The following is a 14,261-nucleotide window of genomic DNA, read 5'->3' as shown; positions in this document are numbered from 1 at the left end:
TAATTTCCTTTAAAGTGGAAACACTGGGTCAAAGGCTTAGAATTGCTTGGGGCATTCCAATCACTGATCAGACTGAAATCAGCTCACAAAACACAAACGCTGTGACCTTTAACTTCTTGACTCAATTACAATGAAAACTGAATCACATTATTTATCATTATTCAACAAAATCCACTAGTCAAAACTTCAAACTAAAAGTTCCATTATACTTATTAACAAGGTTTATATATTAATGGAACTTAGGCTTTGACAAGCAAAGATTATTTCCTCACTGGGCAGTCCGTGACAACTGAGTCAAATTAAAATGATCATGAATTGAGTAGGAAGTGTAGTTAGAACAGCTTCCTAACTACAAATGAAATGAATTGCCACTGGATGTGACTGCACCAGTGCAGTCTTTGAAGAAAATATATATAATTACTAAGAACAGTGGCCAAGAACTCTGGCCAATCGAAAAGAGCAAGCCAAGTGGGCATTTAGGGCTGTTCCAGTGAACTGCTGGCAACTATACAATGAAATGTCATTAGTGTAAAATTCTATCACCATATGCTTTGTGAAGTGCCTAGTCTGACAAATATCTCAGAGCAGGTAGACAAAAGTGCTGGAGAAACTCAGCGGGTGCAGCAGCATCTATGGAGCGAAGGAAATAGGCAACGTTTCGGGCCGAAACCCTTCTTCAGACACCTCTCAGGTGCTCCTCTCAGAGCACCTTGAATAAGAGCAATAAAAACAACAACGCTGGGAGGAAACAGATTTTCAATGTTGTATATTCTGGTATGTGATGTCTATCCTTCTTTCAAGAGAGTATTGTCTAGTGCGACTGGTGTAAATGTATTCTACATAAACCCAACAGATAAGACCAAAGATCTTAGAGCAGAGCAAGATGGGTTACTCTCACGCAAACGCGTAGTACGCTCATGGGCAGATTCATGGGTGATTATAGGACCCATTTTAGCAACCAGCCCCCGCCATCTTGTTCCGCCATCTTGTACTGCCATCTTGCTTCCGGCCAAAGATCGGATCTTTGTTTCCGCAGCGGGGAGAGGGAGTGTGCGGCCCAGGGCAGCGGGGAGAGGGAGTGTGCGGCCCGGGGAGAGGGGAGAAGGAGTGTGCGGCCCGGGGCAGCGGGGAGAGGGAGTGTGCGGCCCGGGGCAGCGGGGAGAGGGAGTGTGGGGCCCGGGGGGAGGGGGTGCGCGGCCCGGGGAGAGGGAAGAAGGAGTGTGCGGCCCGGGGCAGCGGGGAGAGGGAGTGTGCGGCCCGGGGCGAGGGAGTGTGGGGCCCGGGGAGAGGGGGTGCGCGGCCCGGGGAGAGGGGAGAAGGAGTGTGCGGCCCGGGGCAGCGGGGAGAGGGAGTGTGGGGCCCGGGGGGAGGGGGTGCGCGGCCCGGGGAGAGGGGGTGCGCAGCCCGGGGCTGCAGGGAGAGGGGGTGCGCGGCCCGGGGAGAGGGAAGAAGGAGTGTGCGGCCCGGGGCAGCGGGGAGAGGGGGTGCGCGGCCCGGGGAGAGGGGGTGCGCGGCCCGGGGAGAGGGGGTGCGCAGCCCGGGGCTGCAGGGAGAGGGGCATAGGAGGGGGGGGAGACATTGTAGTGTGGGGGCAGGCGAGGGAGTGCCGGGGGGGGGAGTTGAGGGGTGGGATAAGGCCTAGTGTGTGTGAAGTTGCGGGGAGGTTTACAATGTTTCTTATTTAATGTCCCTTGTCTAGTCTGAAATAAAGTTCATCATTGGATCAGAAGAAATATAATTGTGTGTGTTATATGATTATATACATTTATATCACATTCATGTATGTGTGTTCATAAACATTTTATTCTTTAACAAGAATTAACAGAATTATGAACTAACAGAATTATGAATCTAACCCTATATCACACACAAAAACTTCCCCCGCAATGTCAATTACCCTGCAAGTCGGGTCGGGTCGGATCCGGTTACTACAAAATCAACTCAAACACTGCTTGTGAGCCATTTAAAAAGAAATGATTTAAAAAATATTAAAAAAGACAATTACCAGAGTCAAATTTTATTCTTGACAAGAAGTATGAACTGACAGAATTATGAATCTAACCCTATATCACACACACAAACTGTTGCCCCGCAACATTGATTACACTGCGAGTCGGGTCGGGTCAGGTCGGCTCCAGTTACTAAAATGGGCGGTGAAAAATGCCCAGGATCCCCTCCGTAGCGTACTACACGTCAGCCCATTGTATTTCGCAGGAGTGGCCTATCTTGCTCTGCTCTAAGATCTTTGGATAAGACTGCTTAATTCAGAAGGTGCTATGCCAAGTAATATAAAATGGAAAATAGATTTTAGCACTCACCCGGCAAACAGGTCTGACGTGGACAGCTTGCGAATGGTAACTGGTGTGAAATAACCGTTCAGCTTTCAGCAGCACTCCCAACCCTGCCTAAACACAACATACCTCCTTATTAAAACCAAGAAATACATAAAAGGACACAATGGAATAGATTGAAAATCGGTGGCAAGTTAATCAATTCATTTCACTAGAAAGGACAAACTAACATTTCACATGTTAACAGACTGTGGCAAGTTGGGCCTTTTCCGTGCTGTATGACTCTATGTGTCACACAAACATTATAATCCTTTCAACTTCCATTGTCAGTCAACCCAAACATGGACCTATTATTCAATACCTACATCAATTGTTATATTTTATATCTTTTTTTGCATTAATTCCCTGCCTTCTTCTTTAAGTGGACGAGCTTGAGGCTCAGTTAGAAATTGGCAAGTATGATGTTGTGGGAATTACAGAGACATGGCTGCAAGAGGGCCAGGGCTGGGAACTGAATATTCAAGGGTATACCTCCTATCAAAAACAGGTAGGCAGAGGGGGTGGGGTAACTCTGTTGGTGGGGAATGAAATTCAGTCCTTTGCAAGGGGTGACATTGAAACAGGAGGTGTGGAGTCAGTATGGATAGAACTAAGGAATTGTAAGGGTAAAAAGACCCTAATGGGACTAATCTACAGGCCCCCAAACAGTAGTGTGGATATAGTGTGCAAGTTGAATCAGGAGTTAAAATTGGCATGTAGTAAAGGTAATGCTACGATTGTTATGGGAGATTTCAACATGCAGGTAGACTGGGAAAATCAGGTTGGTACTGGACCCAAGAAAAGGAGTTTGTGGAGTGCCTCCGTGATGGATTCTTAGAGCAGCTTGTATTGGAGCCTACCAGGGAGAAGGCAATTCTGCATTTAGTGTTGTGTAATGAACCGGATTTGATAAAGGAATGAGGTTAAGTAGCCATTAGGAGGTAGTGACCATAATATGGTCAAGTCTTCAGGTCTGAAGAATGGTCTCGACCCAAAACGCCACCCATTCATTCTCTCGAGAGATGCTACCTGTTCCGCTGAGTTATTCTAGCTTTTTGTGTCCATCTTTGGTTAAAACAGATTACAGATTATCTGGTGTTTTGAGCGTGGGAGATTGTGTGTGTTACGCAGGCAAACAGACTGTATTACTGTGTTTAAACAATAAATAAAATGTGCTTCTTGTTGTCGGGGGGGGGGGGGGGGGGGGGGGAAGGAGGAGTGGGAGGAAATAAAATTGTTCGTTGTCATGCACACTTGTCATTGGCCCGCCAGGGAATTGTGTCCCCTCCCCCCCATGTTTTAAAAGCGATTTACTATGGCTGCCAATGCCCCGAGCCGTCTGTCCCCGTGGCCGGGGTGGGGTGAATCACCCTCTATGGGGGTTGGGGTCCGATGGCGGTGACTCTGGGTGGGTGGAGGGACCAGCCTGTCCCACACCTCTGCTCCACCCAGCGCTGCCGACACACAGCCCGTCACAGTGCGGCCGCACGGGGGAGACGAGGCGGAGGGCAGCCGTGGCCGTGGGTAAGTGAGGGCTGTCCCGAGGGATGCGCTCCTGCGGCCGCTTATAACTTGGTGCTCGGGTTCAGAGTGCCCAGTCACCTATGGCTTGCGTGAGAAAATGACCCCCACCCTCCCGTCTCCATCGGCCAGTGATGTGATGGACGCGGGGCTCTGGACAAATTGCTGACAAGTCCCCTCCGGCGACGTCATGTCCGTCATTTGACTTTTCGGCAGAGCAGCCATTTGGTGAGTTTGCTTGTAGGCGATGCAGCCTTTCGGTGAGTTGGCGTTTCGGCAGAGCGGCCTTTCGGTTAGTTTGCTTTTAGGCATCCCACCCTTTTGGTTAGTTGGCGTTTCGGCTTTATTTCCGTTCGGTTATTTGGCTTCCTCTTCTTTGGTTCGGCTTCTCGCCCTTTGATGCCATGTCCGCACACGGTACCTCGGTATGTGACAATAATAAACCTAAACCTAATGTGCAGCCTCAAACTATATTATAACAATAGCAATATTCCAAATAATCCTCAAATCCAAAAACAGCTCTGCTGCCAAAACTCCCTTCCAGTGCTACCAAATCAGCACTTATCTTCGACTGGCAAAACACACCACCTACTCCAGAACTTGGATACTGCCGTTGCTAAGCATCAGCAATCCAACCCCATTCACCTTTCAATTCTGGGCTGACTATTCTGTACTCCTTCTGGGTAATTAGATACGCAAAATCTCGCACAAAACAGATGCTCTGTTATTATACAATCATCTTTGGAGAAAATTTAATAAATGATTATTGTTTGTTTTTTCTACCTCAGATTAGTCCCATTGGTATACATATAAATCCACTTTCTATTCTAAAATTTAGTTATTGCTAATACTTCCTGCATCTGGATTTCGTTAGTCATATTATATTTTCAGTATCTTCAATGTTACTCATTATTTTCACTCTAACAAGATTTACCTTTGAACCACAGGGCAGGAGTTTTTTCCACGGAGTAAGATTTTCAGTGCACACAATCTCTCTCGGCAGTGCTGCATATCGTAAATAGTTATGGTTGGTTTCTGTTGGGAAATAAAGCAACTTACAATGACATGAACAGCATAAGATGCAAAGCAGGTGAGATAGAAGATGGCAGTGGAGTGAGACCATTATTTTATCTTAGCATATCTCAGCTGGTACAGAATTACACTTGGTTAGCTTGAATTCAGAGGACTACTAACAGGGAATTAATAAAAATCAAAGCATAATCATTCACTGTAGTTTGAAAATCTTTTTTTTAAGGATTTTACCAACATTCATGATGAACTGTAATTACCTGACAGTATTTTAAAATGTCATCAGGCAATCTACAAAAGGCATGGATTTGTGGGATTGGGAGTAACATATCAGCATGTCAAGAGAACTGGTTAACCAAAGAAGACAAAATCTGGGAATATATAAATCACTTGAGGGTTGGCAGGCTGTAAACAAAAGAATATTGTAAGGCGATATCATTAGACCTCAACTATTTACAATCTAATCAATGGCTTTAAAAGTGGAGAGTAAGTGTAAGCTAATGCAGAGCTCAATAGAAAAGCAAACTTTGAGATGAATGCCAGGGGTATTTATACCAGTTCCACAAATGGGATAAAGTGGCAGATACAGTATGTTGATTCAATGTGTGAAATTATCCACTATGGTAAGAATATTTGTTTTAGAAAAGAAAAACACTGGTAAACTTTCTTATTCAGAGAGACATGTAGACTCTTGTACATTGACAAAGGGAAACATGTAGGTATTGCAAGTACCGTAATTAGGAAGATAAATTAAGGGGAAAACATTGAAGCTAGTTTACCTTCCTTGTGGCTTTTAGCTGCAGGACAACAAGGAACAGTGACAGATGCAGGCCACTCAAGTTTGTTCTACTATTCAACAATCTCAACTCCATTTCTTGCCTCATCATCACATCCTTCAATTCCCCTAGATGCCCGATATATCCAGTTTATTTCTTGGTTCTCATATACATTCCAGGAATGTGACTGCAGTATTTAAGTCCAGTTGATTCAGTCGATATTCACGAATTTAAAAAACCTTTGACGTTACTTCATTATCTTTGTCACAATTTTTTGTTATTCATTTGTTGATATACTAGTCATATATCATTATTATTTGGAAAGCTGTGAAATATCCCCTTATTTTCTCTTTTCCCTACTTCATGATCTTTTTGGTGTAGGGAAACCGCAGTGGGGGGGGGGAGGGAGGAACAAAAGGAGGAGCCGGCGTGCTTTGTAACTTTATCAGCGCTGTAGGTGGCTGCTATTTGTATACATTGCGTATGCCAGCAAAGAATGTCACTGTGCCCAGTCACATGTGACAATAAAGTATTCCTATTCCTCTTGATAATTTATTTGGAATCATGATTACATCCACCCAAAATTATTCCAATTTTTTCAGAATGTTTCACATCCTGGCATTCTTAGTTCCCAACTCTTGGTCCTCTTGCAATGACAATAAATTAAAACCCATTTATATTACTTGTGCCCATAATTATCCAGTCTCTTACCAATACCTCTTGCACTGAGATAAAATGTCATCATTTTTGATCTTCTATTAATTTCCTCCAGATTAGACTCTTTGTTAATATATTGTTATGCTGCTATCATTTAAATTTGATCTATTTTGATAACATACTATCTTTATCCAAATGACTAAACTGCTCTTTTCCTAAACATTGTTATACATAATTCTAAATTTTCCCTCCCTCAAATCTTTCTCCATTGCCTTTTTTAAAGCACAAGAGCCACATTTTCTAATTTGCTGCTGGTTCCATACCAGTTTAAGTGGATGGGAAAATATGTTATACACTTTGAAATAAAAAAGCTGATTATTATTTTTATTACTAACATTATTTAAATGGAATGAGACTACAAAATATTGTATTACAGAGAGAATCGGAGGCCCTAATGCATGACAGAAAATGATGGCATGCAGGTAGAGCAAGTAATTAGGAAGGGTAATGGGGGGGGGGGGGCTGCGGCATCACACTCACACTAACCACCCCCCAAACACACAGGCGGGGGGAGGGGGGGGAGAGGGAGACGGGGTGGGGAGAGAAGAGGGGAGGCAGGGGAAAGGGGGAGGAGGGAAGGGGAGAGATTGGGGAGGGAGAGGAGAGTAGGGAAGGGGAGAGATTGGGGAGGGAGACGAGAGTAGGGTGGGGGAGGAGAGTGGGGGAGGAGAGTGGGGAGGGCAGGAAGGGGGAGAGAGGGTTAGGGGGGTGGGAGAGGGGATGTTATAGGTGGAGAGAGGGGATGAGGGGAAGGGGAGAGAGGAGTAGGGGGAAGAGAGGGGGAGAGAGAGGGAGAGAGGTGGGGGAGGGAGAGGGGAAGAGTGGGGAGTGCGGGGGAGAGGGGTAGCGGGGAGTGGTGCAAGAGAGAGGGGAAGGGGGTGGGGGGGAGATGGGGGCGAAGAGGGGTGGGGGGGGAAGAGAGGGGGTGGGAGGGGAGGGGGGAGGAGGGAGAGGGGGAGGAGGGAGAGGGGTGAGGAGAGAGAGGGGTGAGGAGAGAGGGAGATGGAGAGAGGGAGGAAGGGGAGGAGAGGGGGCGTGGGGGAGGGGGTGAGAGAGGGGTGGGGGAGACGGGGATGGGGGAAGGGGAGAGAGGGAGGAGGGGGGAGGAGAGGGGGAAGGGAGAGGGGGAAGGGGAGAGAGGGGGAAGAGTGTGGAGGGAGGGGGAAGAGTGGAGAAGGAGGGGGAGAGGGGTAGGGGGGGGAGAGAGGTGCAGAGGGGGAGTGGGTGGAGAGAGAGGGGGGAAGGTATGTGAGAGGAGGGGGGTGAGGGGGAGAGGAAGGGTGGGAGAAGGGGGGAGAGGGAGAGAGGGGGAGAGGGAGAAAGGGGGGGGGGGAGGGGAGAAAGGGGGGGGAGAGGGAGAAAGGGGGGGAGGGGCGGAGAAGGGGGGGGAGGGGGGAGAAAGGGGGGAGAGGGGAGAAAGGGGGGAGAGGGGAGAAAGGGGGGGGGAAGAGGGGAGAAAGGGGGGAAAGACATGGGGAGAGGGATGAGGGGGAAGCGAGGGGAAAAGGAGGGGGGAGAGAGAGGGGGGGAGAGAGAGAGAGGGGGGGAAGAGAGAGGGGGGGGAGAGAGAGGGGGGGAGAGAGAGAGGGGGGGAAGAGAGAGGGGGGGGAGTAGAGAGGGGGGGAGAGAGAGAGGGGGGGAGAGAGAGGGGGGGGTAGAGAGAGGGGGGGAGAGAGAGGGGGGGAGAGAGGGGGGGGAGAGAGAGAGGGGGGGAGAGAGAGGGGGGGACGAGAGAGTGGGGGATAGAGATTGGGGGAGAGAGAGGGGGGGAGGAGAGAGGGGGGGAGGGAGAGGGAGGAGAGAGGGGGAGGGAGGGGGGGGGAGAGAGAGGGGGGAGGGCGGGGAGGGGTAGAGAGGGAGAGAGAGAGAGGGGAGAGAGAGGGGGAGAGAGAGAGAGGGGGAGAGAGAGAGAGGGGGAGAGAGAGAGGGGGGGAGAGAGAGAGGGGGAGAGAGAGAGAGGGGGAGAGAGAGAGGGGGGGGAGAGAGAGAGGGGGAGAGAGAGAGAGGGGGAGAGAGAGAGGGGGAGAGAGAGAGGGGGGGAGAGAGGGGGGAGAGAGAGGGGGGGAGAGAGAGGGGGAGAGAGAGAGGGGGGGAGAGAGAGGGGGGGAGAGAGAGGGGGGGGAGAGAGAGGGGGGGGGAGAGGGAGGGGGGGGAGAGAGAGGGGGGGGGAGAGAGGGGGGGGGGAGAGAGGCGGGGAGAGACTAAAGTCACACAAATTTATTTTCCGTCATAAATCTCTGGAATTCTCTATTCCAGTTGTAAGCGCAGAATCATTGAATATATTCAGATTGACATACATCTCAACGACAAAATAATATATGGGGAGAGTGCAGAAAAATGGTGATGAGGTCAAGACTGGATCAGCCTTGGCCTACTTGGCTGGTGAAGTTGGCTCAAAGAGTCAACTGGCCTGCCCCTGCTGCTTATGTTCTGCTTATTCGCCCCAAAAGAAAATAGTGCCATTTTCCACACATTCCTTGATTCACTCTTTGGTCTGCTGAAAGAAGAACATGAGCTGTGTGGACAGATAATTACATACAAAATGCAGTGAGAGGTGACTTCCTTTTAAAAAAAACTTAGGTCAACTGCCCATCCCTAATTGCCTTTGAACCTAACATTAGATCATTTTAAACGACATTTTAAAGACAACCACATGATCTGAACTCAAACATGTCAGAATGAATAAGAATAGCATAATTCCCTTCTGCAATGTATTAATGTATTAATGAATTAAGACCATCTGGCACTTTTTGTGATCAACTCCACTAAGACAATTTGTCGTCCCCCGTTTCTCCCCCCCTCCCCCCCACCCCCCCAGATTTCAGATTGAGATGCTGGATTATTAGTATGATAATTTAACTGCACTGCCACAAGATGTGACAATTGACAAACACTGTATGAATTCACATTGGACAAAATGAATAACTATATATGCCCTGCCAATATAGTCTATTACTTACCATTAATGATGCCAAGAGGTTTGAAAGAAGCCGTTGGAGTAACAGTGTTTGTTGAATCAATGAAATTAAGAGATGCACAAAATAAACCTGAGAGAACATTACTCAGTTCCTTCCAGGTGGTGTCAACACTGTAAGAAAAGGGTTGAAATTATAACTGGTCTAAAATTAAACATTTAATTCAATGGTTACCTCTATATTTCAGACCTTTGCCCTTTAAGTACGGATAAATTGATGTCATATCAGACTCAAGGTATCAAAATGTTCATTATCTGCTTACACTAAATTCAAAACAAGTAATCAGATTTTTAAAAAGGCTAATGTGCAGCCCTGTTGTCCTATCCAGTGTTTTCCCAATGTTCAATTTAGCGAGAACAATAGTGATTAACAGTATAAAAACAGATTAGCTTTAAAACACTTCATTTAGTCAACGAAAGCTTCCTGTAATCAGCCAAGCAAATGGAGTTCATAAAGCAACTCAGCAATTCTGATATATCCAACAGAAAATGCAACTGATCAACATCAAATTCATTTCTGACGATTCCATGCTGAAATAGACTTGAAGATTTAATGATGTGCCTAAGGTACACAAAATTGCTGGGGAAACTCAGCGGGTGCTGAGCCATGATGTGCCTAGTTCAGCAAGTTATCAGAGCATTTCCAACATTAAGTGATGGTTTACAAGGATCTTGCACATATCTCTAGTCTCCCTTTTCCCTGACTCTGTCTGAAGAAGGGTTTTGACTCGAATTATCGCCCATTTCTTCTATCCAGAGATGCTACCTGTCTCGCTGTTACTCCAGCATTTTGTGTCTATCTTCGGTGTTAACCAGCATCTGCAGTTCCTTCCTACACATTAAGGTTTTTGCTTGAAACATTAACTGGTTTGGAAAACAAAGAGGGCTATACATGTCTGCAACGCTTACGTGGTGTTCCTAACAGTTGTCAATGGATTCAGTGGATCTGCAATGTTGATAAGTGGGCAAAAGCTGGGTTTTCAGCACCACTGATACATGCATTTTTGAAGATACACGTATACATGTTTGCTTCCTTAGTGCTATACTAGCTCTTTAGAGCAATCCCATTTCGGCCATTTATTTCCCTGTAATCTATTTAAAATTCCATAAATTTTCCCACCTGCCGTTTACACTAGGGGTAATTTGTAGTAACCTACAAATGTGGGAGGAAATCAGAACATCCAAGGGAGACATGTGTGGCCACAAGGTAAAAGGCGCAAACTCCACACAGACAGGACTAGTGTTCAGAATTGAGCCAAGGTCACTGGTGCTGTGAGAGAACAGCAATATCTTTATGTAAGATATTAAGATCGGGTAGATGCACAGTCTCTTGCCCAGAGTAGGTGAATCGAGGACCAGAGAACATGGGTTTAAGGTGAAGGGGAAAAGATTTAATAGGAATCTGAGAGGTACCTTTTTCACACCAAGGATGGTGGGTGTTTGGAACAAGCTGCCAGAGGAAGTTGTTGAGGCTGGAATTATCCCAACATTTAAGAAGCAGTTAGACAGGTACATGGATAGGACAGGTTTGGAGGGAGATGGACCAAAGGCAGGCAGGTGGGGCTGGTGTAGCTGGATCATGTTGGCTGGTGTGGGCAAGTTGGGCCGAAGGACCTGTTTCCACACTGTATCACTCTATGATTCTAAAGTAGGGTTAGAGATCATGGTTAGCACCATTATAAATTCCTGTAAAAACAGCAAACCTGTGATAGTTTAATTACACACTACAGTTAGTGAAGGCACTACAGTCTCTCCAAAAAGATCAGACTGTCCAAACATTTTGCATTATACATCTGAACTTTCAACAAACTTAAAACCAAGAAACATAAGAGGTTTAAAATATTATCAGATTACATCATTTGATCATTGACTACAATGATGTCAGTGGTGCAATCCTTATTGGTGAGCCCAAGTTGGGAATAGTGGGGACATGGCATGGATGCTCTGGCAGAGGCCCTTCCTGTGTTCCCTGGCTCTGGTGACTCCACCCTGCTGGCTGCCTTCAAAGTTAATAAGGTGCCTTTTGGTCAAAGCACAACAGCCTATTCAATCCTGCACAACATTCCAGCTCCAGAAGAATGCCACTGTGATTGAGGCTGTCTTGGATAGAATCCTTGTATTACTTTCTTGCACGCCCTTGGTCTCGTGGCCCAGTATTAGAACTCTGCAAAGGAGTTAACATGACATTCTGGACTGTCCATATGGGTTACATGACCCATCCAGCACAACGGAGCCCTTAGGATTCTGGCATCAATGTTGACCACACCAGCCCTATCCAGACCTCCACTTTTGTCACCCTGGCCTGCCACTAGTTGCCCAGACATCAGAGATCTCATGTGCAAACAGTTGAGCTGTCTGATGTTCCCTGTAAAGTCTCATAGCCAAAAACTCTCATAGCCAAAAAAGGCTTGTGAGTGCGACTGCTTTGTAGACTTTGATCTTGGTTGACAGTGTGTTTATGTGTTTTATTGCATGATAATGCAGTGGACCAAGCGACTGACTACTGATTTGAGCTGCTATTTCCATGTCAAGCCACCAGAGGAGATGACATTTCCCCGGTACTTGAAGTGATCAACTGAAGCCATCAATGCTTATGCCGAAAGGATACACTGCAGAGCTTGGAGCAGGTTGGTGCAGGACCTTGATCTTGTTGAGACTCGTTGGAAGACCTCATTATAAGGCTCCAACAAACTTAAAGATGACTTGAAGGCTGAATTCCAAATGTGCCATAATGGCCCATCTTCAGTAAACAGTCATCAACAGTCATTATTATCAGATAAATGTGTCAAAGAGGACTTGCCACTTACTCTGTAACGGATGGCTGAAACCAGGCCCAGAGTTCTGCACCTGGTGGGGCCTGTAAGAAAGGTTGCCCCCATCCTGTCCGCCTCCAAAAACCATGAGTGAAAGAAAGATGCAGCTCACGTACAGCGAATTTGGAGAGCACTTGCCCCAGTGACTTTGGAAAGAGCCTGTAGTGAGAGACTGCCGCCACAAACTGGATATTAGCATCAGTTGCAAATATAAAACTATAGCTGAGCATCATTATCACAGTACAATCTTGTGAGGAATTGACAAGGGAAGTGGAGAACTTAAATCCAAATTAAACATTTTTTAGTGAGTTAAATGAACAGCCCCACCAACTATAACCGTTAGTTGTTGTTCTTGGCAATCCCTTGGGATCGAGAATAACTTGCTTTCACGCGGTTTTATGGGGGTCTGTGGTGACTGATGAGGCTAATGTGGAAATCGTAGTTTCTTCATCAGATGGAGCGTGTGAATTTAGTAAGGTGTGTATTTAGGTGTGTATTATAAGAGCATGCACTCTTATCACCAACTAGGCAGGGCCTTGTGGGTTTCATGGCCACAAGGTTCCCCAACACCACAACATATGCTCCCTCTTCACTTTGAGCAGCCATGGGCCAGAGATACCCAGGAATCAGTCAGAACATTGTGTTTCTTCAAGGAAGCTTTGAGCACATGGACAGAACCAGAGCCAAGATTCAGTGCTGATCTCTGGTACTATTTGTGTGTTTGCACGTTCTCCCTGTGATCGTGTGGGGTTCCCTTGGAAGCTTTTTTTTTCCTCCCGCGTGTCAAAAAGCAGATTAATACATTAATTAGCCACTAGTGTGTAGATAAGATGGAGAACCGGGGAGCATGTTGATGAAAAGTGAAGAGAATACAAAATGGTGTGAGTGTATGTAGGACAGTGTGCCAAAGTGCCTGTTTTCTTGCTTTATGTCTCTATGTCTATGTCACTGGGTCTGATCATGTTTGTCTGATAACCTCTTTCAGTTACATTACTGGAAATAGCACCAAAACCTCCATCATCTTCCACTATTACCTTCCCTCCTCCAGTAACCATTCCTCCAGAACACACCCTGCCCAGGACATACTCTCGCACACTCCAGTAATCATCCCTTTACCCCATCTTCTCCCACGTTGCAATACCCATCCCTCCACTACAAATGCTGCCCATGAGCCACTCTCCAGTGCTCATGCCTTCACCCGTCCCTGCTGGCTCCCCTCTCCCGCCCTGGATGCCACCTCCATGCCTGCTCCTCTCTCACCCCCCACTCCCCGGTCTGCACTGCTCCACCGCCGGCCCCAGTCTCCACTCACCCCGGCTCTTGCCGCCGTCTCCGTGCCCCAGATCCACATCCCAGCGGGTGCGGAACTGGAAATTGGCCGCCACATCGCCGCTGCTGAGCGGCTTCAGCACCAGCTCCTCGTCGAAGCGGTCGCGCTGCGCGCACTGGCCCGTGCCCAGCGGCAGGGCTGCTCTGGCGGCCGCCAACAGCCCGACGGCGAGGAGCAGGCGGCTGCCCGGACCAGGCCCCATCGCCATGGGAACCGCCATCACCCGCCCGGCACTTCCGGCTCGCCTGCTCAACCGGCACTTCCGGGATGAGGAGCGCGGAGGCGACTGATCGGTTCCGCCCCGGCAGCTCACACCCCAGCGGTGTGTATACCGCTCTATGATGAATATTGTGTAAGAAGCAACTGCAGATGCCGTTTTACATCGAATATAGATACAAAATGCTGGAGTAACTCAGCGGGACTGGCAGCATCTCTGGAGAGAAGGAATAGGTGACGTTTCGGGTCCAGACCCTTCTTCAGACTGAGAGTCAGGGGAGAGGGGAATGAGAGATATGGAAAGACAATGCTCAATGAAATGTAAAATGGTTCATTGTTGGCAGAGGGGAAAATGAACGTGGCATCCAATTAGTAAAATTAATCAGGACAGTGAAACTAGTCGGAGAACCCGGATGGGATGTAGAGAGAGGGAAAGCAAGAGTTACTTGAAGTTAGGCAGCATTTTTGGAGAAAAAGGATGGGTGACCTTTTGGGTTGGGGCCCTTCTTCAGACTGATGGTGGGGGAGGGAGGGTGGGGTGAAGAGCTGGAGGCA

General features: G+C 47.5%; 1 protein-coding gene across 1 annotated transcript in view; it reads right to left on the bottom strand.

Annotated features, from left to right (window-relative positions):
- Positions 1 to 13,735, bottom strand: part of pigt (phosphatidylinositol glycan anchor biosynthesis class T) — a 33,051-nt gene extending 19,316 nt beyond the window's left edge. The window contains exons 1-5 of the mRNA XM_033042003.1: positions 13,473 to 13,735; positions 12,155 to 12,332; positions 9,334 to 9,461; positions 4,786 to 4,886; positions 2,319 to 2,405 (exon numbers count right to left, since the gene is read on the bottom strand). Coding sequence (XP_032897894.1) covers positions 2,319 to 2,405; positions 4,786 to 4,886; positions 9,334 to 9,461; positions 12,155 to 12,332; positions 13,473 to 13,710 — 732 coding nt within the window. The 5' untranslated portion in view covers positions 13,711 to 13,735. The remainder of the gene's footprint in view (positions 1 to 2,318; positions 2,406 to 4,785; positions 4,887 to 9,333; positions 9,462 to 12,154; positions 12,333 to 13,472) is intronic.
- Positions 13,736 to 14,261: the final 526 nt, after the last annotated feature.

This window comes from Amblyraja radiata, chromosome 23, assembly GCF_010909765.2.
Source record: "Amblyraja radiata isolate CabotCenter1 chromosome 23, sAmbRad1.1.pri, whole genome shotgun sequence".
NCBI lineage: Eukaryota > Metazoa > Chordata > Chondrichthyes > Rajiformes > Rajidae > Amblyraja > Amblyraja radiata.
Note: the sequence above shows the minus strand (reverse complement) of the source record. Positions and strands in the feature narration are given on the sequence as shown.